This window comes from Pogoniulus pusillus, chromosome 9 (genome assembly GCF_015220805.1).
Source record: "Pogoniulus pusillus isolate bPogPus1 chromosome 9, bPogPus1.pri, whole genome shotgun sequence".
NCBI classification, from domain to species: domain Eukaryota; kingdom Metazoa; phylum Chordata; class Aves; order Piciformes; family Lybiidae; genus Pogoniulus; species Pogoniulus pusillus.
The window spans coordinates 29,260,038-29,287,290 of record NC_087272.1 but is presented as its reverse complement, the minus strand read 5'-3'; the positions used below and the strand labels follow the sequence as shown (position 1 = coordinate 29,287,290).

Here is a 27,253-nt window from a genome sequence, read left to right as displayed (position 1 = left end):
ACTCAGTAAGACAAATGTGGAAGCAGAAGTGGAGATTAGGACATGTGTCAAGGAAGTCCCAGCCCCATGCAATGCTACAAGCATGGGGAAGAAAGACTGGAGAGCTGTGTGGTGGAAAAGAACCTGAGAGTATTGATTGACAACAGGGTGAATATGAGCCAGCAGTGTGCCCAGGTGGTCAAAAGGGCCAATGGCATCCTGGCCTGTGTTAGAAATAGTGTGGCCAGCAGCACCAGGGAGGTGATTGTCCTACTGTACTAGGCAGTGTTGGGGTCGCACCTTGAGTACTGTGTTCAGTTTTGGGCACTGCAGTGCAGGAAGGACACTGAGGCTCTGGGGTGGGTACAGAGAAGGGCTGCTGAGCTGGTGAAGGGCCTGGAGAACAAGAGCTGTGAGGAACAGCTGGGAGAACTGGGGCTGTTCAGTCTGGGAAAAGGAGGCTGAGGGGAGGCCTTACTGCCCCCTGCAACTACCTGAAAGGAGGCTGTGGAGAGGTAGGCACTGGTCTCTTGTCGCAGGTGACTAGTGATAGAATGAGAGGGAATGGCCTCAGGCTGCACCAGGCGAGGTTTAGGCTGGGCATTAGGAAAGGTTTTTTTACAGGAAGGATTGTGAGGCACTGAAATGGGCTGCCCAGGGAGGTGGAAGTGGTTGAGTTGCTATCCCTGGATGTGTTTAAAAGCCGTCTAGATCTAGTGCTTGGTGACATAGTGTAATGACAGACTTGATGGAGTGGGCAAAATGGCTGGAGGATCACAGAGGCCCTTTCTGGATGAATGTGAGTCTGTAATAAATGAAAACGCTTTGGTAGGAGCATTGGCCTTTCAGGGCAGTTTGAACCTGTCTGCACGGATAAACAGTACAGGAAAGATGAACCCAAGAGGGCAGTGGGCTTTGAATGCTAGTTTTGCTTGATAGGAATCCTAAATACTCTTTGATCAAGGGGGAGAAAAGCAGATGGGTATCACTCTGAAAGAGGTTCTGCAAAGAATGCCTTCAGATTTGGTTGATTTAAAATGTTGTGTCCGTAACAAAGGCCTGTTACTCAGAGACAGTGGCAGTGTTACTGCAGCCTTAGATGGTCCTCTAAGTACAGTACTTCATATTAAGTCCTCAAAATATGTTGGTTAGAGAGAACGATCATATTTTAATTTGCATAATACATTTTAAACAAGGCTTTTCCCAGATATTTTAGGCTGTTTGTAAAAAAGTTTGTAGCATAGATTTACACTGGAAGCACAAATAACTGAAGAGCTGTTACATTCATAGAAGCACTTCACCAAATTTGACCTTCAGTTTAATTTTCAATTGCCTCGTTTTGATAAGATGATGTTAAAATTGACTTTTTAATAGAAAAACCTTCCTTTCATTTCCATTGTCTGGTTGTGGTTTGCATGTAAGTGCTGAATCCATTTAATGCATTTTGGAAAGCACTTTGAAATGTCTTCTGTGTGTAAGAGTTAGATATGCATTTCTCTGTTAGAGAATGGTAAGATAACAGGCCAAGACCATTTTTTTCTGTACACCTGAGCTTATAAGAGCCACACAGTCTCTGTTCTTGGTTTTACAGGAGGCAGATGGAAGCCAAGACCATGTATAGCAGCACCCTGAAAAGGTGCTATGTTCCTATGTTCCCCCTGCAGTCCTTCTGCAAGAGTATGGTACAAGAAGTGGGAGGTGAAATATGGAGCAACAAGGTAGCAGAGTTTGAAAAAGGAAGGGCAGAAGGATAATAACCCTGAACTATTTGACTTCAGGTATTGAATTTTTGAGAATAGGGAAAAGGTTCATGAGTGCTGATGAGCTTCAGATTTGATCCTTTTTTACCTCATGAGTTGTGAAGTTGGAAGATGACAATTCTGGCTGACAGGTAGGTTCACAGGCTCACAGGATGTTAGGGGTTGGAAGGGACCCAAGGAGATGATCAAGTCCAACCCCCCTGTCAGAACAGGACAATACTATCTAACACAGATCACAGAGAAACACACCCAGACGGGCCTTGAAAGTCTCCAGAGAAGGAGACCCCACAATATCTCTGGGAAGCCCATTCCAGTGCTCTGTGACCCTTACAGTAAAGAAGTTCCCTATTGTGTTGAGGTGGAACCTCTTTTGCTGCAATTTACACCCATTGCTCCTTGTCCTATCACAGGGAGCCTATCCTCCCACTCCTGGCCAGACTTTGGATACTTACAAACTACTAAGATACTTTAATACTTACAAACTTATAAGATACTTATAAACTAATAAGGTTCTAATAAGAAAGTAGATTGGTGTCCATGTGCAGGTAAACCAGAGCTAGCTTGCTATACCTGGAACTAGATTATACTGCTATTAGGAGATTTGTGATATTCTGCTTGAAGGAAATGTCTCAGTCTCATTTTCAAAAGAAAGGGAATCATAACATGATAAAAGATCATAGTAATTAGTAGGCAAGATTGCCAAGAGGGTTAGTAAACAGAAGCATACAAAAATCTTTCCTCTTCTGTTTGTCAAGGAGATGCACTTTCATGGGAGTTTTTGAAGGTTGTTGATAATTACAGGGATGTTTTTGTCTGGATAAGCTCTTGAAACTTCAAATAGAAATTGGAATCTTATTGAATTCTGTTCACTTCTTCACTAACCCTGAGGTGTACCACATCAACACTCTGCATCTTGTCTCCGTGTCCATTGGATACTAGGACTGGGGACAAACATGGAATAAATCAGTTGAGACAGTTGATACCACTAAGGTCCTCATACTTGCCTCAGTGGGCTATGATCTGCTAATGCTGAGGAAAACGGGAAACATTTTATCACTATGTGTTGACACTAATTTCTTAAATGAATGGTTGAAGAGATATGAATCGAGGTAATTAAGGTTAGGATAGTTTGGCTTTTGATTGGCATATTGATTAGTTCCTTTTATGGATTTTATGCAAGAGACTTGGAGTTGCTGCATATTAATTGCTGTACATAAATTGATAAACAGTAATAGAAGAAGAAACCTGGACACAAAAGAATATTATTCTCAAAGATAGTTTTATTTGTCAGTTTCCTAAGGTACGTACCTGGAGTCTTCTGCAGCCAGAGCTTGCTTTTATTTGGACATTTAGCACATGGAACAGTGCTCTAATACATATTAAGTTCTGTATATACTTATTTGAACTCACCTGTCAACAGCAGAGACGGTTTGGCTTGAGTCTTGCAGATAAAAGCACAAAGTTTAAAGTGATATTTTTATTCATTGGAATAAAATGATGCTTAAGCTTGCAGTTTTCTGCTCAGTAACCTGAATTGGGTAGAGGTTGCTGCTGGAACAGGTGATAGTTTATTTTCTATAACCTGTAGGTTCCTGTAGCCTGTGTTCTGAAACAAATAATTGTTCTTGTGGGGTAGTTCTAAGCATCTATCTGACTTAAAAAGAACACCACTAAAAGAAAAGCTTTCACTCAGACCTGGTCCCTTTTCCATTTTGACATTTGGAAAAATGAACATAATCATAGAATCATAGAATTAACCAGGTTGGAAGAGACCTGCTGAGCCTTTAAGGAGGAACTGCACTTTTTGGTGGCAGACTGTATTCATATTGGGTTACAAGTACTTTGAACCAGAGTGTGAAATACTGGCATTGCTGTATATTTACCAGGGCACTACAGATTGGCTAAAATGAGACAGAAATTAAGGTTTTATGGATCTGGATGCTCAGTTAGGTGTAAGCATGTCTTGAAAATTCCATGTTTGCAGTATGTTGTTTCATACTTACAGTAGCATAGAGTACTTTAGATAATGTTGAAATATGTGTCTGAGAATTTAGTAAATGCTTTTTTTATTTCAAGCAAGGTATTAGGCACCTAAGTGTGAATTTCTTGAGAGCAAAGAATCTCAACATGCTCTCTAAATACTAACAGTGATTAAAACTAAGATAATATTTCTTGAGGGATACTTTATCTACAGATCCTTTTGATTACAGGTGATTGATTATGGCTGATTACAATTAATTCTACTTATTGCAGGTAGAATATGGCCTCGAAACAGTTTATTTTCTGAAAACTGATTTTGTAGAATTAATGCTTTCTTATTCAAGCTTACAACCTGCATGTATTCAAAAGCATGTTTGTGATGGTGATAAAACAGTGTTTGTATCTAAGATAGGGCAGTTTATTAAATGCAGAGATAATCAGTTATGTCACTACAGGCTCTAACAAAACAATTGAGTCATGTAAATCCCACATGAAGGCATAGCTTGAATACCACTGGACTGCTGAAGGATCAGTAAGTCCATAATCAAACAGTGAGATAGGACAAAAATATTTTGTCTTGTGTATGTCAGAAGAGAATTCAGCTCTTTTTTTTTTCTGACATTCTAAGGTGAATTTTTACTGTTTGTTTTTTTACTGTTAGATTTTTTTTTCCTCCCTGTATTTAGTTTGGTAATCATTTGAAAATGATAAACCCCGCAAAGACCAGGTTTAAAGCTCAGGCAGAAGTGCAGCATATTTACATGCAGAGCAGCCTACTGACAAATCACTGTGTAAGCACTTCTATTACTCTCATTTCTTTTCCCACTGAACCAAACCATTTTCAAACATACACAACAAAAACAGTAATTTCAAAAAGATTTGCTACAGCCCAGCAAGAAAACTATGAAGTCAGTAGCCTTTTTAAAAAGATGTATTTTTTATTTTCCTTGTAGAAGGCTAATTAAAATGCCCTGGATAAAGTACTGAAGCACTAAGACTCCCATACATAAAACCAGGACATTGGGAGTTTTCTGTTGCATTGTGCCATTACATGTGATCTGCTTTAGATTTTTTTGTTTTCTAAATAGAAAGTGTTTGACATACTCATTTTTTTTATACATCTGTCTTACAAACCTGATTTAGTCTCTTCGTTACAACTAAAAAATGTTTCACTGCAGTAACCTTACTGATGTGTTGTTTTTTAAGGAGGTTGTTTGAAAAGCAGGAGGAAAGTAAGCCCAGATGTTTGGCTACCCAATGTAATTTTTTTTGCTTCTGAAATTTGAAACTTGTTTTCTCAGAAAGATTTCAGAAAAGCAGTGTCCATTTGTACTGCTGCTTGTTGCTTGTCCTTGTTTTGACACCTGAATAATTTTAGGGACACTGTATGAAATGACAAGTGCAGCGAGGACAAGGTCAGCTTGTGGTGTTTCACTGATAAGATGCTGCATTCTTATTTTAACATACTGGGAGAAGTTGCTTTAGCTTTTACGAAACCAATTGGGCTTGGGTTTTTTTTCCATCTCTGAAAAAAAAAGTTCAAGGTACTTAAATTTTTTTGCAGCTACTGATTCCACAGAGGAGCTTGGCTTATTAGGAGCTAAAAAAGTGGTTCAGTAGCTATTTTCTGTTAAAAGACAGTGTAAACCAGAATTTGAATAGTTTAGAACACTTACAGTTTTGTGCTTCTAAGTTTATGTGTAAATCAGCTGAATGGAAAATACACCAGAAGCTTCTGAGTTCTAGAAGCTCTCATAAGATGTGAACTTAATGCTGTGTAGTACTTTTGTAACTATGGGGGAATAATTATGGTCTTCTCCTGTTCCCTTCTCCAAGTACAGTATTTTAATTGTCTTGGATATTTAGCAGTGTTCCAAGAAGATCTACACTGGAGTATATTATGGAGGTGTCTTGCCTATTTTTGTCAGTAGCTGCAGTCTAAGAAACAGCATAGAAAGTGTTATTCCATTGTAATTCTGCTTGTTGTCTTTCCTTAGTTTGGCATCTGAAGAATTTTATGCATACTGTATGGAATTACAACAGACTTTTCTGGAAATGCCAGACAGCTGAAATACTTGGATTTCCTTGACTTAAAATTGTCCCTTTTCCTATGATTCAAGAGCCTAAGTTACCTTTTTACCCCTTAGTTATTTGCTGTTGTTGTTGTTTGGGGTTTTTGTTTGTTTGTTTTGTTTTGTTTTTCCTGAGCTTGGGTAGTGTTCAAAATTTCAATGCATAAAGAGGTATTAATAAAATTGTAAAAGACCAAAAATTATAGCAGCAAAATCCTCATTATAGTTTCAGCTCTTAATATGCAACAATATTTGGATGTATTTGACTTTATGAATTACCAGCTTCACTTTTACAGTGTTTTTATGATGAATGGCAATGACAATGTAAACCAAACTTGTTTTCATGCATTTAAATTGTTCCCTTCTCTCTTTGAAGGTTACAGAAAACAGATCAGACCTTGAAGATTTACACCTTTATGCAACTCCTCGGGAGCAGCGGTTTCGTAGATTCGCCAGTTTAGAATTCGAAGGGCAGCTGTATATGACTCCATATGACTTCATTCAGGCTGTCACAAGTGATGAACCCAAACGTAAGCAGGAGGATTTTTTGGTTGGTATAATTGTTAGGGAAAATGTTAGGAGTGTATGTTATTTTTCCATTTGCTTTTGAAGACTACTACTTCTCTTTCTGACTGGTGGAAAGGTACTGTGTCTTCCAAAATTCTGTGTTATTTAATAATCCTTTTCCTGGTTATTACTAGATGCTAGTCATTAGTTAGAACATTCATGTCTTAGGGGTCACAGGCAGCTCAACAGGCACTAAAGGCAAAAAGTTCTTTTGTACCATTGCCATTGACACTGTTACAGTCATGGTTTCTTTCTGAGTAGACCCATACTACTGTAAAACTTCGGACTTCTCCTCTGTAGAGTCTCTGTGTAAATAAGCAGGCAAGATAGGAGGTCTAAGAAGGTTCTCCTACCCCTCTACTCTGCCCTGGTGAGACCACACCTGGAATATTGTGTCCAGTTTTGGGCTCCCCAGTTTGAGACAGGGACCTGCTGGAGAGAGTCCAGTGGAGAGCTACGAGGATGATTGCAAGACTGAAGCATCTCTCCTGTGAAGAGAGACTGAGAGCCCTTGGACTGTTAAGTCTGGAGAAGAGAAGGCTGAGAGGGGATCTTGTTAATGTCTATAAATACCTGAGGAGTGGGTGTCAAGATGAAGGGGATTGCCTCTTTTCAGTGGTGCCCAGCGATTGGACAGGGTGCAATAGATGCAAACTAGAACACAAGAGGTTCTAGCTCAACACAAGGAAACACTTCTTTACAGTGAGGGTGATGGAGCACTGGGGCAGGCTGCCCAGTGAGGTTGTGGAGTCTCTTCCAGAGCCTTCCAAAACCAACCTGGGTGCATTCCTTTGTGGCCTGCCCTAGATGATACTGCTTTGGCAGGGAAGTTGTGTTTAATGATCTCTGGAGGTCCCTTACAACCTCTAACATTCTGTGATTCTGTGAACAATTTTTAGGATAACATTGTTTACAATTTTTGATGTCTTAAATTGTCATTTACTATCAGGTTGGGATTTTTTTGCCCTACAGAGGTTTTACATGCATAGCATGGCTTTTGAATAACATGCTTTGAGGAAGAGTTTCAGACCCCCAGGGGATTAACTTTCTACACTTAAAAGTTGCCAGAGTTAGCACTATGTGTTAAATGAATGAAAAACAAACTATCAGCTTTGGTTCAGTTACTGTAATTTTTTTGCTTTAAATATCAAAGACTGACTAAATAATAAGGCAATCCATTTCTGATCTGTTTTGATTTCCTGGCCCTCAGGCTTGCAGTGCATTGGTAGCAGCACACAAGTTCTGGGGAAAGTGAATCTTTTCTCAGGTGTGATATGTGTAATAACTCACCTTAGAACTTTCTTCCTCAAGTGTACACCACAAAGCCAGTATTGAGAACAATCAAAAGCAGCTAAAACACTCAGAGGAGAGCTTAAAGTTCTGTGCAGATGTTAGGTTTTTCCCCTTTGTTCTCTTAACAGTAAAGATGCAAGAGGAAACAATTCAGCCAGGGCACATCAGTGATAAAACTTCTGTAACTTTTGTATAAAGATATAATCTCATTGTAGCAGTAAAGACAGAAGATAGACCTTAGATGGTAAAAACTTGCAAAACTTTGAAACTCTTACCAGAAAGGAAATTAATTCTCTCTTTTATTCTTGCTCTGCAGCTAAATGAGATTCCTTACCACAGAAGTAAATACAAATACACATCAGTACTTTATATCTACTACCTCTGTCCAGATTTCCAAGTTTTCCTTTTATTTTCTTTTTTATTATTACTGTGGAATTTGGTTTCACCATGTGTGGTCATGAAGCATTTGTGCCATATGTCCAGTGTTTAACTGGATATCAGTTAAATATTTAATTTTAACTCCATTTTATGACAGCTTGACTTCTTTGGCTACACTGGCTTTCTAGTAAGATTTTTCTGTGTTAATAAAATCTGTATTTCCTCCTCTCTCACAGCAAGTATTCAGGTTTTAAAACCAAAATCAAACTAAAAAAAGCATTAAGCTCTTTCATGCCAAAGGAGAAAAGGTCCAGAGCTGAGCATTCATGCACTTTTCTGAGTTCGGTGTAGCAAGCCTTGACTGTGTCAAAATCCTTCCTGTCCCTCTAGTGCATCTCTCAGACTAAAATCAAAACTAACCTGGAGTCCTTTTAGTTTTTATAGACTAGTATCAGAAATTACATGACTGAGATAATTATTTTAAGGCATAGTGTAAGAGGCTGTTACTAAGAAATGGATGACTTAGTTGTAGTGAAAGTCACATTGTGTGGGTATTTGGACAGAAGACTGACAAGTAGGAAGCAATTGATGACCTGAAATAGATGACCTGTAGATTACCACTTGCAGCTTCTGATCTCTGTGTTAATTTTAACCTTTGAACTGCAGCTTTGACAAAGTACTGCTTTGTCTGTGTGGGCAAATCTTAGTTTTCTGTCTGCCCTGTTGAAAATGGTCAGTTTGAGGAAGGTATTTTTCAGACTAAAATAATAGATTCTAACTATCTAATTTTGTATTTTTGCATCATTTTCTAAATAAGTAGAAAGTTGTGAATAATTTGATCCATTCAGGCTGACATAACTAAAGCATATATATTTTGCAGAAACACCACCCTGCCCCCAGCATACACCTGGTTTTTTTTAAGGGATGAAAACTAGAGAAGTCTAGTTGTGTCAAAAAGCAAAAATGCCCTTTGAAGAGTAGTAATAGTAGCTCTTTATGTCTGCTGCATAGAAAAGCTAATAATACTACACTTGAATGAGATTTGTGATGGAGTGAATGAGTCTATTGTGACTGATTTACTTTGGAAATCTTGTAAACCCTACAAAAGTCAAGAGGGTGTTCACTTCCTTTTTTTTTGATTAAACACTAACTGCCATGGGAAGAGTGTATTTTCTTTTAGAAAATGTAACCTTTTTTTTACTCCAAACAGTTATTATAAAAATGTAAAATAAATGGCTATAATGAACTCATTGCTGCTGCCTTTATAGTGCAGGCTTTCATTTGGGAAAATGCAGTATTTTTAACAGGCATGCATGATACATTTTTGTAATCTCAATATATGTTTATTTATTTAGAAAGCAAATTAAAAGTAGAAGAAATATAATTTGTTCCCTTCAGCTCTGTCTATAGTAAGTTCAGCCTAATGCTTGCTTGCCTAGAAAGAAAATCCATATATAATATATGAGACTGGGAAATTATCTGATTGGGAAATAGATATATTTATTCCTCAAGGTTTTTTATGGGATGAAATGTACATTAATTTGTCTGGGAAATTATGTGGTTTGGGATTTTCTTTATTGTTTTGAAACAAGACTTTAATTAACATTAATAAAATGAATTGAAAAGCATATGCAATTCTGCATGCTTGATACTGGTCAGCATAGTTCAAGTGGCTTTTGTGGATAGTCTTGGTGATAGCCTTTACCAAGATGTCAAACTAAAATTTCAGTGAATTTGTAACTGTGACCTAAGGTAGCTTCTGTTTCATGTTAATTATTTCACAGAATCATAGAATCAACCAGGTTGGAAGAGACCTCCAAGAGCAACCAGTCCAACCTAGCACTCAGCCCTATCCAGTCAACTAGACCATGGCACTAAGTGCCTCATCCAGGCTTTTCTTGAACACCTCCAGGGACGGTGCCTCCACCACCTCCCTGGGCAGCCCATTCCAATGGCAATCACTCTGGAAAGAACTTCCTCCTAACATCCAGCCTATACTTTCCCCGGCACAACTTGAGACTGTGTCCCCTTGTTTTATTGCTGGCTGTCTGGGAGAAGAGACCAATCCCCACCTGGCTACAGCCTCCCTTCAGGTAGTTGTAGACAGCAATGAGGTCACCCCTGAGCCTCCTCTTCTCCAGGCTAAACACCCCCAGCTCCCTCAGCCTCTCCTCATAGGGTTTGTGTTCTAGGCCTTTCACCAGCTTTGTTGCCCTTCTCTGGACATGTTCCAGCACCTCAACATCTCTCATGAATTGAGGAGCCCAGAACTGGACACAGCACTCAAGGTGTGGCCTGACCAGTGCTGAGTACAGGGGAAGAATAACCTCCCTTGTCCTACTGACCACACTGTTCCTGATGCAAGCCAGGATGCCATTGGCTCTGTTGGCCACCTGGGCACACTGCTGGCTCATCTTCAGCCTACTATCTCTCAGTACCCCCAGGTCCTTTTCCTCCTGGCTGCTTTCCAGCCACTCAGTCCCCAGCCTGTAGTGCTGCTTGGGGTTGTTGTGGCCAAAGTGCAGAACCCTGCACTTGGCCTTGTTAAAAATGTCATCCTGTTGGCCTCTGCCCACCTATCCAGCCTGTCCAGCTCCCTCTGCAGGGCTCTCCTACCCTCCAACAGATCAACACCTGCTCCTAGCTTGGTGTTTATCATAACAAAGGGATTTCTAATACCACAGAATGTTTTGCTCTATGGAAATGAGCCTTTACCGACCCAAATGTTATGATTTTGATTACATTCTGTGCTACTTTTTGTATCTTTTATGAATTCTGAGATTCACAATGCTTTATGTGAATACTAAGTCTGTGCAGATGTTTGTCTTGAGAAGAAGGTAGTGAACCTCAAGTTTTAAATTACTGGATGCTGGTGGACAGCTGTGGTCAAATGTCTTTCTCTGTTCCTGGAGTCTGTCATACGAGGTGTTAGGAAGAAAGCATCTGTTCAGTCTTACTCATCAGTTTTCATTGTTAGCAGGCAGTTCCAGTTCTGAACTGGAGGCTCTCTTCAGATCCTCTGTTAAAACTACTCACAAAAAAATAAGCCTGACAGAGGCTGTAGTAGGGAGCACAAGTCTGAGTTACTAGGAATGGCTGAAGGAAGTCTCAGCACCTGGTGTGGTTCCAATTATTTATTTACTTACTTTTCTGCATTTGCTTTAAAAGGTGTAGTTAGTCCCTGGAGCAAGAGCCAGAATCCAGGTTTCCCAATAATCTGCATTGTAATGCTCCTGCTACTAAACAGTCATTTCAGAATATTGATACCACAGCTTAACATGGATGCCCTCTATTTCTTGTTTAATGTTTTAATGGTGTATTTGGGGGGGCAGAAGATCTTTCCTCTCTCTGGAGCAGAGTTGGATCTGAAAGGGTGTTTTAAAATTAGGAATTTAGGAATGCAGATGCCCCCTCCCTGGAGGAGTTCAAGGCCAGGCTGGACAGGGTCTTGAGCAACCTGGTCTAGTGGAAGGTGTCCCTGCCCATGGCAGGGAGGCTGGATGATCTTTAAGGTAGTCTCCAAGCCAAACAACTTAATGAATCTGTGAATATATTAAGCCAGATATTTTTTTAATAATGCAAAGAGATTTTTTTTGCAATAGGTTGAAGGTGAGCCTTATAAGGTAGGAAAAATACCTCTTCTTTGGCTAGAAAACACTGTATATAGGCAGTCTGACTTTTACAACACCTCACTGGCATAACTAAATTCTGTGTGTTCATAACTTTGTCTTTTATTGCAGATGCTAAAAAATGGCGATCCCTTTCAAAGCAGGTAGGCAGTATTTCCTGTGCTGTCCTAGAACCACAGATTTTGATACAGTTTCTTTCTTTCTTTATGTCAGCTTGGAGTCACAGGAGATACAAGGGAGCATCTAAATCTTTATTATAAAAAAATGAAAAGAGAGAGACTTGAATTTCTTTGATTTTGTCACTTCAGACTCTGCTTCATCCAGAATCTCAGATACTTGAGCAGCTGTGTCTGTTACATTGGATCTACTGACCTGCTCAAGCCTTTGTCAGTTCTTTCCTTAGCCCATATCTGACTGAGTTTTTTCAGTGTGGAACCCAAAATCTGTATTTTAAGTTGTCATAGATTAAGTTGAAAATGTGTTGTTGTTATTCAAAACCATCATGCTTCATGCTGGCTTCAAAACAAAAGTGTTGGCTTGAGAAAAGTATTATGGAGCTTGAAGCTCAGATTGTGACATGAGAGGCTTCCCATTCAGGTTGCTCCTTTTGGGTCCTGGGTGTTGGGTCATTTCTGCTGGGATGGCAGTTGGCTGGGGATGGATTGGGCAGTAGCTCCCTGGCTTGGGTTTTTAGCTCGCTGGCTTCTCCTTGCTGCTGCTTTCTGCTGTGCTTTTCTGCAAACAGGCTAATTGTGCAGTTATGTCTTGTATGTTTAATTCTTCTTTTAGCTCAAGTTTTTATTTTGACCCTGACTTTTGTGTGTGTTACTTTTCCCTCACTTCTGTGTTGGGGGTAAACAGGCAGATTAATCGCTTACAGTGTGTTAACCCTTCACATTCTATTTTTGGCACCCTGTTTTGGGCACCAAATTATAGACTGTGCTGGTTTAGCACAGTCTTTTCCCTTGCTTCTGTGTCCTAGAGAAAAGACTGTTAAACCAGCACATAAGCAGAGTTTATTCTTTGAATAATCATATGTGCAAAAATTATGTATGTGCTTTAGTGCCTCCAAAGTCATAGCAGCAAACTGAAGTTAAATGCTAAATTTGCATGCAGTTCCTTGTTTTTTTCTGTTGGTTTCCTATAATTTACTCATACTCTGTTAACAACTTAATCAAGTATTTAAATATATATTTCTGTCTTTTTTTGAATGTTAATTTTTAGGAACTGAATCAGATCCTTATGGAGACACCACCAGTTTGGAAAGGATCATCTAAACTTTTTCGTAATCTTAATGAGAAAGGTGAGGAATAAAAATTTATTTTCATACAATCATCAAATCAGTCAGGGTTGGAAGGGACCACAAGGATCAGCCAGTTCCAACCCCCCTGCCATGGGCGGGGACACACTACCCTAGATCAGGCTGCACACAGCCTCATTCAACCTGGCCTTAAACACCTCCAGGGATGGGGCCTCAACCACCTCCCTGAGCAACCCATTCCAGGCTCTCACCACTCTTATGGTGAAGAACTTCCTCCTAACCTGCAGTCTGAATCTCCCCACCTCCAGCTTCACCCCATTCCCCTTAGTCCTGTCACTGCCTGATAGCCTAAAAAGTCCTAAAAGTTTGTCAGGCAGGATTTGCCCTTAGTGAGGCCATGCTGATTGTACCACATCACCTCTTCACTATTCTCCTGTCTCAGTAGTGCCTCCAGGAGGATCTGCTCCATAATCTTACCAGGCACAGAGGTGAGACTGACTGGCCTGTAGTTCCCTGGTTCCTCCTTCCTACCCTTTTTGAAAATGGGAGTTATGTTCCCCTTTTCCAGTCACTGGCGACTTCACCAGACTGCCATGACTTTTGGAACATAGTAGGGGTTTAGCAACCTCAGCTGCCACTTCTCTCGGTACCTGTGGGTATATCCTGTTTGGTCCCATGGACTTGAACACTTTCAAGTTCTTTAGGTGATCACAAACCTGATCTTCACTTATGATGGGCAGTTCTTCCTTCCAGTCCCTGCCATTATCTTCCATAACTCTGGGAGTGTGGCTGGAGGCCTTTGCAGTGAAGACTGAGGTAAAGAAGTCATTAAGAACCTCACCCTTTTCCATGTCACTTGTGACCATTTCACCTGTTTCCTTTCTGAGGGGGCTCACACCTTCCCTAGGCTTCTTTTTACCATTAATATACCTCTCTGGCTAGATTCAATTCAAACTTGTGCCTTGGCTTTCCTAACCACATCTCTAGCTGCTCGGGCAGCTTACTCACATACCCCCCATTCTAGCTGTCCTTTCTTCACTCTTTGTAGAGTTTCTTTTTATGTGACAGCATGTTTAGGAGGTCCTTGCTTAGCCAGGCAGGCCTCCTAGCATTCTTCCCTGCTTTCCTCTTTGGTGGTATACATTGCTCCTGTACACAGAGGAGATGATCCTTGAATACTGACAGCTGTCCTGGGCCCCTCTTCCCTCTAGGGTTTCATCCCATGATACTTTGGCCAGCAGATCCCTGAAGTGTTCAAAGTTTGCATGCCTAATGTCCAGGGTCATAAGCTTAGAATACGTCTTTCTGGTTGCCCTGAGGATCTTAAATTCAACTGCTTCATGGTCACTGCAGCCAGGGCTCTCCCTGAGCCTCACATCAGTCACCAGCCCTTCCCTGTTGGTGAGAACAAGCTCCAGCATAACGCCTTTTCTTGTTGGTTCCTTTACCATTCAGAGGAGGAAGTTATCATCTGTGCAATCCAGGAACATCCTGGGTTGCTGATGCCTTGCTGTGCTGAATTTCCCTGAACTAGATTATCACTTGTGTTAATTTATTGTGGCTAAAGTGCTGTTGCATTTTAATCTAAGTCACATCTTCAGAAAGGTAAAAAGCATTTGTTGCTTTCTACATTTTACAGCATGGAGAAGTTCCCTTCCGTGTCTGCAGTGTTTTAGTCATGTCATCTTACAGCTAGCCTCTGTAAGTGAATTGGTGCCTTGGAGTTTGTTGAACTGATATTTGAATGTTTCAAGTTCAGTCTGTGTTCTAATGAATAATGATCTGTAGCCCATAGATGGAATATTCTAAAACACAAAAGCAGAGGACTGGAAGACCTGTCATATGAGGGAAAGCTGAGAGAACTGAGTTTGTTCAGCCTTGAGAAGAGAAGGCTTAGGTGAGACCTCATAACCATGTATAAGTGCAAAAAGGGCATCTGTCTTCAGGAGGGAGCTTTTTATGAAGAGTCACATGGTAAGGACAAAGGGTAATAGACAGAAATTGCTACTGTGGAGGCTCAGACTGGATGCCAGAAATCTTTTGCCATTGGAACTACCAGACATTGGAATAAACTCCTAAGGGAGGTGGTGGGTTTTCCTGCACTGGACAGTTTCAAGGCCCAGCTTCACAGAGCCATCTCATTTAAACTATGTTCTTACCCCGAAAGGTTGGATTACATGATCCTAGAGGTCCCTTCCAACCTGGTATTCTATGAATATTGTTACCTTTTTCAGTAGATTCAATGATGTGATTATTATTGAAGACAGTAATGCATCCTGTATTGTTGAATAAGCATTTTATTCACAACACAGTTTCAGAAATGCTGTGTGTCTCTTTAAATTATGCAGATGGGGACACTGATTACTTTTAAAAGTCAACGTTAGCAAAGAATGAGCCAAGAACGACTGCTGGTCTCCTTCTTTTATTTTCTTTCTTAAACAATAAACACAGAAAAAAAATCTTTGACTGTGATGGTTTGTATGCCAATATTTAAAAGCTGCTTGTGATCAATAATCACATTCTCTTTTGCTTATATTCAGAATGCCACATGGAGCATTTAAAATATTTCAAAAGCAGCTACAAATACTTGCTATGAAAGAAAGACACTTTATGAATGTTTAAAGTAAGCATTCAAGTAACAAAACTACATGTAATTGATAAATTTCAGCCACTGTTGAATTAATCAAAGTACTAAGTGTGCAGCTACTCTAAGAGGAAGGTCCCAGCTCAAATCACTGGTCTCTGAAGACACTCACATTTTCCCCTGAGCCTGCAGCTAGGATTCCAGAGAGGCAGAAACTGGCACATCTTTTCATTGATTTTCATAGACTTATAGAATGGGTTGGGTTGGAAAGGACCTCCAAAGGTCATCTAGTCCAACCTCCCTGCAGTGAGCAGGGTCATCCTCTGTTAGATCAGGTTGCCTGAGCCTGAGCTTGAATATCTCCAACAATAGGGCCTCAACCACCTCCCTGAGCAACCTTTTTTGGTGTTCACTACCTTCATGGTAAAGAACTTTCTCCTAACTTCTTTTCTTTGTATTTCCTTGCTCTAGGATGTTCACTGTATAGTCCCAACAGCTGACTTTTGACATACTAGTCACATAAACATTCAGCTTCAGAATCTGTCAAATCAATACATTATCAGTTTGAAAGAAACATCTGGGTGTTGCTTACTAAGTTTGTAATGAAATATCTGCAATATGTACAGTGTTGATTCAACAGTATCTAACTCCAGTTTTCTGCCACTGAAATTCTACAGAAGTTGATGGAATTAAGAGGATTCAAAACTGGCATAATAAACAGATAAAATTAGTAATAAAATTTAGCACTTATGTAGGTTTTTAGTATGCATCACCAATAAAAAGTGAGTTTGTTATTTCATTTTATAGCTAATATAAGAAAATACAATAGGTCTCATGACTGATAAGACCAGTGAAAGGATTTCAAATAGAATTTCAGGCTCCCTTAATTCTAATTTGGTGTTTATTTAGTACATGACATGAAAACTCCAAGATTAATTTATTTGTTTTCTTTAAAAACATTTCTGTCAAATTTTAAAAGTTAACTTAAACATCTAAAGATGTGGCTGCTTGTAGAAAAACTTTTGCACCTGACTTGGATTAAAATCAAGGAGCCAGCAGCTTTTGAAAATCTCAGCTGGTAGACATCTTTACTCTCAGGCATCTAAATACTTTTTATTTTACTCTTTGAAATAGTCTAATATTGTGGACTGACTTGGTTCTAGAGGACAGACAAATTCAATTGGTTAGAAATCAGGAACCAGTTTTGCTAGTTCAGCCTCATTAGATCATTAGAGCTAAGTGCTTTTGGGAGAGCTGCAAGTCATTGGTTTCAGTTCTTACTGAACTGTAAGATGCTTCTCTTTGTTGCTATATGGGCAGCTGCAAGGTTACCTCTTTACCCCAGAGCTAGGACAGCAGAAGTACAGCTTATGGTACTAGGCATGCTATTTGGATATGACTTGAGCTGTAATCTAAATTTTGCAGTGCCAGTGAACACTGAGACTGCCTTTTGACATCTAATGAAAGATGAAAATCTTAGAATATGTTCCTTATGAATATTCTGAATGTAGAAGAGAGTACAAATGTCTCTTAACAGGCTTTAAAAATATTTCACCAAATGTAGACATTAATTTATTCAGATTTTAATATACATTTCAGGTGATTATTATAAAAGTGTGCACTTAAAAGCAACTGCCAAGCCCAAATCTGTGCTTTCCTAAGTCACACGAGGCCAAGTTTTCAATTAATATACAACATACACTTATAAAGCACATATTAAAGTCAAGAACTGTATTGAAACAGCACATTTGAATCAGGAGGAAGCACTGTTAATATTCTCAAAGTAAATGTAACCATACTGTTAGAGTGTGTTGTCATGAATTATTGGTAGGAAAATGAAGGGAAGGAAAGGAGAAAGGGAAAGGAAAAAGGAAAGGAAAAGCAAAGAAAGGAAGGAAAAGGAAAAACAAATAAAGGAAAAGAAGAAATTATATTTACTTCTAAGGATGTAGTGTTTAATGGCCCACCTCCTGTAGTTGGTTATTTACCATCTTTACTGTATTTCTTCTCTAAAATACTCAAATCCAAATGGAAGAAAAACCCCAAGCACCCCTTAGAGCAATATTTTAGACAAATAACTTGCTGGCTAGGTTGAGTACAGCTACATGCACACAAATATGAATACTTCTTCTTTTACACAGATTTAACATTTTCAAGTTCAGGATGTGGCTACAAGGTGAAACTAATATGGCATAACTTCGTATCTTCTTTTTTCTTCTATTGTCTCCAGGTGTGATTTCATACACTGAATATTTATTCCTCTTATGTATTTTAACAAGTAAGTATTTTTTTGGGGGAAAAAGAAATGCCCAAACACTTCCTTACAAATTTCTAAGATCAGAATGTATTGCTGTACATTACATTGGTTTGGTTTGGTTTGGTTTTTGCCTCTCTTCTGCATATTCCAATAAGTAAGGAATCCTACTGGAATCTTGTGGGCTTTTTTATTTAATGGCTTTATTATCTGGAGCATCTTTTACTGACTGCTGAGAAAGTTGAGCCTTACACTTCAGCTAAGCCCCAGTTAAGAACTTCATTTTATTTACTTCTTTGAAATTGCCACAAAGTCTCTAAGTAAATTTACTGAAGGTCATAAAAAGCACTGAATATATAGGAAGACAAAAATGAATAATACCACTGGTTTGTTTCACCCATTAGAGCATAATGGGTCACATCAGTGAGAAAATGATGAAATACAAGATCTGTCAAAATAAAGTAAATGTTTCTTTGTGTTGGAAAACACTAACAAAATTGAATATTTATTCTTCTGCCACTCACAACCCCAAAATAGAATAACTTGTAGTTAAACTAAGCCTGATATAGACTTTGATAATTTAAAAGGTGTTTTCTGGGTGAAGTATTTTACTTTTCTTTCTTTTGTACCTAATTAAAACATCTCTGTTGGATTCACCCTCTTATCTAGGGTCTTTTTCAGACATGATCTAGATTCTTACTATGAATCAGAGCAGGAGATTGACTCTGAACCATCACTCTCCCTAACTGCTGGTTCAATGCATATTCTTCCATGGTTTTGTTACCTGTATTAACACTTGGACATAAATCAACCACATTGCATCCATATGTATCACTAAAATACTGCCTAAAAGCTTCACTTACTGGTACCTTCAAATTCCCCATGTGTTGGAAATAAGTTTCAAATGCTCATGATCCTTAATCATGGAAACAAGAAAACGCTGTGCTTTTTTTTCAACACATCATTTATTTTGATCAGATGTTGCATCTTGTACCTGTCTTTAAAGTGTCCTTTTGAATGGTGCTTTCATTGAAAGTTTATTTTCTTTACATTTGGGTTTTGAAACAATAGAAGCTGTAGTAGCTATGAAGGAACACTCTTAACTATCCAACCATTCGTTATTGTGAGATACTCTTCTTAGATATTTCATGTTCTATTACTACTGGCTCTTTAATCTGTGGATTTATGAGCATGCCTTCTGTTTTCATAACATGAATAATACTGTTTTACAGATGCTATAATTTGCATTGACCATGTACGCAGTAGTACTAATTAAAATTAGATGAGGCAATGTTTTTTACAGACAGATAGCAAGTAGTTTTTTGAGTTTTACATTTGCTTTCTTTCCAAGCAAATAAGTAATTGAATGGGTTGGGGTTTGGTTTGCAGAGCCACATGCAGGTTTTAGAATCGCTTTCAACATGTTTGATACTGATGGCAATGAGATGGTGGACAAAAAGGAATTCTTAGTGGTATGTATTTATATATTTTGATGTAATCTTGCAAACACATTTTGTCTGGATGGTGACTCATGATGATGTCAATGATCATAAGAACATGAGCTTTTCTTCACTGAATGTAGCTATTGATTTGTTTCTGTTTTATTTAATGTAAATAGTTAACTTACTGTAAATAGTAGCTCCTTATTGCAGTGCATGGGTGTGTTGTATGTAATGATTTTTAAAGTTTAATCCCAGGTTTTGTTCTGGATCTTTTTAATTACTACTACATTCACAGATAATTAGGCTATTAAAAGTATATTGCTGTATCAGTGGTCAGCAGAATTCTTTAATTAACACAATGTGATGGTTTGGGGGTTACTCCGCCCCCCCCCCCACTTTTGAATTTGCCCCAGCTAACTCAGACGGACCCTGGGAATATAGATGAAGCAATTTATTTACAGCTAGCAGAATTTACAAGCAGCTATTTACAATATATACAGTTATATACAGAAATATACAAAGGATAAACAATACAAAAGCACAACTCCCCTCCCAGAAACCTGAGTCCCCAGGAGGGGCTCTCAAACCACCCCAACACCTCCCCCCGGCCCTCTCAACCTTACCCCAGTTCTCAGGAAGAAGAGAGGTGCAGCCAAGAGGTTAGGGAGCAAGGTTAGTAGGAGCAGGGTTAATGAGATGTGACCAGGTCTAAGGCAAAAGCAAGAGTGAGAAACAAAATGGAGAATAAGTCTTTCTTCTTCCCAGAGTTCTCAGTGAGACTGTGAGAGAAGTTGACATCAATTGTTTTCATTTCACTGCCTGTTATCTAGTTCTGTTACCAAAACATTCCAGCTTGCTTCAAACTAGCACACACAATGATAGAGAGACCAAGGAAAGAATCTTTTCCTGGGAGGCTACTTCATTTTGTTGTTTATTTTGCTTAGTCCTTGGTGACCTGGGTTGACTGACATAATATAGCACTGTCATCTGTTTTGGACAAGATTTGTAATGAAATAAAATGTACAGATAATTTAGTTCAGCCCACAAAATCCATATGCTGCAGCAAGTTGCTAAGATGGGATTCAGCAGTTTCTTTATAAGGAGAATATTCTACAGAAAATTTGACTTTGAAATCAATAATTTTCCCATTCTTTGGAACAGTTGGCAGAACATCTAGAACTTGGCAGTGGTTTTGTTGCATTCATAGTTTTGTTACATTACAAATCTAAGTTCCATTTTTTTTTCAAACTGGAGCTTGACTCAGTTTATTGCTTAGAAAAAGCATTTCTGTAAATTTTTCTTAGTAATTATTTAAGAAATTTTGTGCTGCTTTTTCTTATGATTAGAAATTTAAACAGTTATAAAAGGCCTGGACTTGAAAAAAAAATATATCTCATCATTGAGATTTGTGCATTAAGAGCAATTTGGCACTTGAGAGAAAATGTTCAAAAAACCTTAGGTCATCCACAATGTTTTGATTTTGATCATGATAGATCTGATAATTGCTTCTGAAAATTTGAGTGCTTCATGATTTTTCAAGTGACAGGAGCCACAAAGTGTAAGAGAATGATGTTTGTACTGAGAAGTACAAAATGAAAATGCTTTGGAACAAGAGGACTACTTCAGATCAATGCTTATTTCATGTATTTTCTGATCTTAAAAATGTGAGAGTAATAATTAAATGAATGTCAGTGATGAAGGAAAAAAAAGATAATTAAAAACCCATGAAATGCAGAAAACCTTCAAGACCATCAAGTCTAACCATTATCTAACTCTACCAGGGACTGCTACTACACCATGTTCTTGGGCACCATATCTAGACTGCTTTACATTACACCCAGGGATGACAATTCAGCTACTTTTACTGGGCAACCTGTTCTGGTGTTTGAGAATCCTTTCAGTATAGTTTCTCCTGATGTCTAATCTAAACCTCCCCTGGTGTGACTTCATACCCTTTCCTCTTGTCCTGTCAGTTTTATTAGGTGATTTAGTATAACAAAATGCAGTGGAGTAGACTGGCAAGCTTTTTTTATTCCTTAAATGACATGCTGCCATTACACCAGCTAAGTGTGAGGAAATTGAAGCAGGAGGCTTTGTCTTTCAGAAACTGGTGCTGAAAATTACTTCAAGTATATAAGGAAAGAAGCAAGCACAGTATTTAACTGGGGATATTGCATCTAGCTGTCTTCATGTCTTGCTTTTGTTTGTTGTCTGACATGGTCTCTGATAAGAATTTCCCATTGTTCTTTTTCTGTTACCAGACTGGATAGATAGAAAAAGAAAGGATTTTCAAACATTAGATAGACCACTCTCCACCTATTACTGTATTTAACTAATTTGTACAGATTAAACCTGAACCTAAGTCTACCTGATTACTGTGTCCATGACCCTTTGAAAGCCAGAATGTTGGACTAAAATAGATAGATATGTAGGTAGAGAATTGCATAAATGGAAATAAACATGAAACGTAGATTCAATGATGCTGCACCTTGTGATAGACTTAATCCCAGAGCACACATTTGGCATCTGTGCTTACGTTGCTTGGGTATGCATAATTTCCTGTGTGCCTGGAAGCAGGAGGCTGTAAGCTTTGCCATTTGAATTAAACTCAGCATTTGCAAAATAGTTCTCCATTGATTACACCCAGCCATCATAAAACCAAAAGTATAGTTAATACTATGCAGTTTTGCAAATAAGAAGACTTTGAAGAGATTGGTGGGGGCATCATATGTGATTCTTGAAGAGTATGTGTACTACAAATTTGAAAACTACTTTTTCTGGTTAACAATTTTAGTGGTTTTTGTAAACTATTTCCACAGCATTTGTGCTTTATTATATACTTATGTCATAGGGGTGAGGTCAGGGAACAGAATGATTGTGTTGCCTTGTTACAGGAGATCTCTCTCTTTTCTGCTCTCAGCAGTCAATCTCATTATCCTGTTTCAAACAATGTTCTATGAAAGTAGTCCTAGATCCATTTTGCATTCACTTTTCTGCTTGCTGGTAAACTATAGCACTCCTTCTGAACAAAAGATCCATTTCCTGAAGTCTAGCAAGTGATTAATGATGAATGCAACAGAATCTTACTCCCTTTGCCTCTGTGGCAGGGGAAATACATCCAAGGATGCATTGGTTTATACCAATGCCAATCATTTTTGGCTTTTCAATTACTGCCTTTCTTCTCTATTTGGTGACTTTTAACAAGGTATTTTCTTTCTGCTTATCTCTGTGTACTTTTCTTCATTCCACAGTTTTGGGTTGCAAAAGGCCATCCAGCTAGATGTCCTATCCTTATCAGCCTATGTTACAGTAATTGTACTTCTAGGCTTGCAAAAAAACTGGAAAAACCATACCAAGGTCTGTAAATTGATCCTGTACTCAAAAACAGACACAGTGGCACATCCAATATTGTGGTCTGTATTTGCCTTATAGGCAGTGGTGGAACACAGCAGTCAAATTTGGAAACTCAGAGATTTCACATATGTTTGTGACTTGATCACTAAATATGTTTTTTGTTTATTTCTGTGCTGGGTGTCATTTATTTCAGTGTTGTCACACCCTTGCAATAGAGCTTGATGATGCTTTTTTCTTTGTTGCCAGATGGTGGCTCGTGGTTTGGACAGATTCACTCTGATATGGGTCAAAAACTGGTTGGAGGGCCAGGCCCAGAGAGGAGTGGTGGTGAATGGTGCCACATCCAGTTGGCAGCCAGTCACTAGTAGTGTCCCCCAGGGATCAGTGCTGGGCTGAGTCCTGTTCAGTATCTTTATTGATGATCTGGACAAGGGGGTTGAGTCCAGCATCAGTAAGTTTGCAGATGACTCCAAGCTAGGAGCAGGTGTTGATCTGTTGGAGGGTAGGAGAGCCCTGCAGAGGGACCTTGACAGGCTGGATGGGTGGGCAGAGGCCAATGGGATGAGATTTAACAAGGCCAAGTGGAGGGTTCTGCACTTTGGCCACAACAACCCCAAGCAGCGCTACAGGCTGGGGACAGAGTGGCTGGAGAGCAACCAGGAAGAAAGAGACCTGGAGGCTGGTGAGAGGCCTGGAACACAGCCCTGTGAGGAGAGGCTGAGAGAGCTGGGGGTGTGCAGCCTGCAGAAGAGGAGGCTCAGGGGGGACCTCATTGCTGTCTACAACTACCTGAAGGGAGTCTGTAGCCAGGTGAGGGTCAGTCTCTTCTGCCAGGCAACCAGCAACAGAACAAGGGGACACAGTCTCAAGTTGTGGTGGGGGAGGTCTAGTCTGGATGTTAGGAGGAAGTTGTTGCCAGAGAGAGTGATTGGCATTGGAATGGGCTGCCCAGGGAGGTGGTGGAGTCACTGTCCCTGAAAGTGTTCAAGAAAAGCCTGGATGAGGCACTTGGTGCCATGGTCTAGTTGATTGGACAGGGCTGAGTGCTAGGTTGGACTGGATGATCTTGGAGGTCTCTTCCAACCTGGTTGATTCTATGTTTCTGTAATTCCTTCTCTGAAATATGGTGTTCTGAAATGAAAATTTAATTCACACTTTTATCTTCCCCATCCCAATCCCTGAGGAGCATTTTGTGCAAGCCATTGCAGTATCATGTTTTTAATCAGACTTCTGGTAGGTGAAATCAGGTCTTTGAAAAGACTGCCACAGTTGTGTCTGTATGCTATGATGTTTGGTTCTAGGTAGGAGAGATTTGTCAGCGACACTGTTGCTTTTTCCAGCCCACCCTGAGACTAGCAAATGCTACAAGTGACAGTATGCTATTTTCACATGCAGTTTTTGAGAAGCTATTTACTGGTAGAGATACAGATGGCATCACAGTTAACACTGCTCTCACTTGCTGTGAAGAGTCAACACTGACACTTTTACTATAAATAAAAAGATATAAATTAAACAGATACAAGGAAGGTTAAGTACAGACCAAGTCTTGCTCTGAAGACTTTATAATTACAAAAAATAATCATTCAAGAGTCTGTATGTTTTAAGTCTTGTATTTGAGGTTTCCTCAGAAGTCAAGTTTAAAGCTCTTGATGCAGAGAAAGTTATGGAAGGGGTATTTTACAACTCCTGAAGGTATCCTTTGAACAGACTTGAAAAAAAAAGGGTACTTGATAAATTACTCTTGAATAGTAGTTTGTTGCTGCTGAAAGGGAATGCTTCGCCCCCACCAGATGTTTCCACCCCTCCTTTGTGCCAGCAGGAGGAAGAAGTGATCTGGTCAGAAACTAGTGATATGAAAAAAAGCTTGATTCAGCAAACTACATAGTGACACAGATAGTAATTACTACCCAACAAGAAAGGATATGCCTACAGGTGGTGAAAAAGGCTGGAACTCCCCTATCTCACATAGGCTGGACTGGCTAAAATATAAAGCTAAATAGGATAATGCTTAGTATTGTACTCCCAAAAAGAATTATTAGCCTAACTTTGTGGAAAAATATTTCCTTTTTCCTTTCTGTGTGATAGGTAAGGTCACAAAAGGAAATGAAGGCATGAATATGAATAGTAACACATTGAAACACTGATATTTTAGTAAAGAACTGCATAGTTTGCAGTGTTTCTCACAATCAGAGGCTGTTATGCATGTGAAATAGCCTGCAAACTAAACAAGAACAAAATGGTTTGTTTTTTTAGCTACAAGAGATTTTCAGGAAGAAAAATGAGAAGAGAGAAAGAAAAGGAGATGAAGAAAAACGTGCAATGTTGGTAAGTAAAATTATAATTGCAGCTGGTAGTTGGTTTGTTTTCTTTGCAGGACAAAATTGTGTGCAGACACTTTCACTTACTCATATTTTTAAACAATAAATTAATGTCATTAAAATAATAACTTTTATATAATTAAGAATGCAATATTTAGCCTAAACTGCATTTATTGGGGAAGTAAAGGGGAAAATGGTGTTTAAATACTTTGTTATGTATTATGATAGTATCATTGATTCCCTACAGCGTTTATTCATCTAGGATAAAGTGAATAGTAATGTCCCACTGTTGTTGTCTGTAATAGTGAGAGATCTCAGTGACAAGACCAAACTATGCTCCTGCTCTAATAACTATCTGAAGCGGTTCATGCAGTCATACTGATCCTGGTTCTTGTTACTAACATAGTAGTTTAAAAATAGTGATGAAGTATTACGAGTGAAACTTAGATGTTACATTCAAATGTATTTTTTTTTAATTAAATACTGCTTATGACCAATACAAAGTGGTTCTGGTTGTTCATATTAAGAGATTCTTGGGGACTTTTGGGTGCTCATTCTTCTAGAACATCAATTTTGCATCTCTTATGCGAGTAAGAAAAGTCAGAAGTAGCCAAGTGTGTGGTGGTTTGTCTGGAAGATGGCAGCAGGAACTTATTTTACTGTTGAACAAGTGAAAATCAGAGATGAGTCTCTGTCAAGCACACATTAGGAAAAAAAACGTGTTTGTTTGCAATTTGCATATTTGTGGCAAAAATGCCTTATTATAAGAAACGTTTTGACATATATTCAAGGCTTCTTATAGTGCCTGTTATGTTTTGGGGACCACAGATGCTTCATTTCAAATCTTTGTCCCTCAAACTATAGGAAGTTTGAATTGCAAGAACCAATAAATTCTGAGCGTTCCCTGAGCATAAAAGGGAGTTTTTCTTCTCATCCCAGAGAGACCTGTCCTTCTCAGCTATTCAAAACTGTATGTCACTTGTTGAATCTCTCACACACTCTTTACTCTGAACAAGAAAACTTCAAGGAAGAGCTGTTGGAGAAAGTAAAGATGCAAAATGGGCACGTTCTTTTGAGAGTAATCTCTCCACTCTGTTCTTTTCTTTTGAAAATCCAAAGAAAGAGTTTGAAGAGAAACCATTTTTTTCTTCACTGTCTCTTAAGAAACAAGAGTATATAAAAATATGTAAGGTGAAGATTTGCTTGTCTTAACCTATTCTGTTGTCTCTTTTTTTTTCCTTCTTCTTTCTTTTGGCTTCATTCTGACATGTGATACTTGACTTGGCCCATTTTTACTGTATGTCAGCGTCTTCAACTTTATGGATATCACACTCCTACTAACAGTGTATGTACTCTAATTATCTTCAATTTATGCAGCCTTCACTAGTGAGGAGAAATAATGTGCTAGAAGAACATTTGCTATGTTTATCTTTTTCGTCAGATTACTTCTTTTAATCAGTCAAAATGTGATGGATCATTAATTGCATTGTGCATGCTTGTTGCATGTATTCTGGTGCAAGCAAGCCTAACAAGGAGGAGTGGTTGCTGCCTCTATTTACATAAAATGAAGGAAAAAGATATTTTTAAGGGAAAGAAAAAAATGTATATGCCTTAATTAAAAACAAGTCTATAATTTCTTATGATAAGTCATCTTGCATGAGTCATTTGATCCAGGTATGTCTGATCTGCTTGTGTATAATGTGAAGTAATAATTAGTCAAATTAGTTCTTCACCTCTTTGTTCCACACCATGCACATACAACCCCCCTCCAAAAAAAACATCCAGAAGAGAACTTTTGTATTTTGGTGCTTCACTTGCAGAAAAAGTAATAACTATCAATGCTGAACTAGAATTGAATTTTTACAAAAAGTAGTTCTCTTTATTATGTAAGTGATACTATTTTTTTTTTTCAATCATTTTGGAGTAGTAAGAGAAATTGGCAAGAGAGAGATCTACTGCATTTTGTAATGTCTTCATCATGACTTGGTTAGTTTTGGGATCTCAACAGAATTAAAATAGTTATAAAAAAAGGATTCATTTGGTGTTGGAACAGAACAATTAAAGTTGGTTTGGTGTGATTATTGCTCTATTCTAAGTGAGGGGAAGTAACCTAGAAGAATGAGCTAACTAGTGAAATTCCAGTTTTAAACTCTGTTTTTTTGATAATCACCCTTCACAGAAATGCCCAGATTTATTTCCTGTGAAGCTGGAGCAATATGCAGGAAGGAAGGTTGTTTGATGAAAAGGTCTAGTGACCTAATGGAGGTGCTGCAATGCTCTCAGAATAGAGTGTCAGGAAATGTGAGGCCTTGTGCTTCAGAGGATTTTAGATAAGGCTCTACTGCAGTGAAAGATGATGTCCAGTGGTTGCCATAGTCTAGT

The 27,253-nt window shown here is 38.8% G+C and overlaps 1 protein-coding gene across 4 annotated transcripts in view; it reads left to right on the top strand.

Moving 5' to 3' along the window:
• Nucleotides 1-27,253, top strand: part of MICU3 (mitochondrial calcium uptake family member 3) — a 57,467-nt gene that overhangs the window by 5,734 nt on the left and 24,480 nt on the right. For 2 of the 4 annotated variants that reach the window (XM_064149076.1, XM_064149077.1), the window contains exons 2-8: nt 6,168-6,321; nt 11,770-11,801; nt 12,883-12,961; nt 17,734-17,781; nt 19,147-19,229; nt 24,807-24,878; nt 26,178-26,216. In XM_064149076.1, coding sequence (XP_064005146.1) covers nt 6,168-6,321; nt 11,770-11,801; nt 12,883-12,961; nt 17,734-17,781; nt 19,147-19,229; nt 24,807-24,878; nt 26,178-26,216 — 507 coding nt within the window. The remainder of the gene's footprint in view (nt 1-6,167; nt 6,322-11,769; nt 11,802-12,882; nt 12,962-17,733; nt 17,782-19,146; nt 19,230-24,806; nt 24,879-26,177; nt 26,217-27,253) is intronic. The other 2 variants (XM_064149078.1, XM_064149079.1) reach the window with 1 other exon arrangement.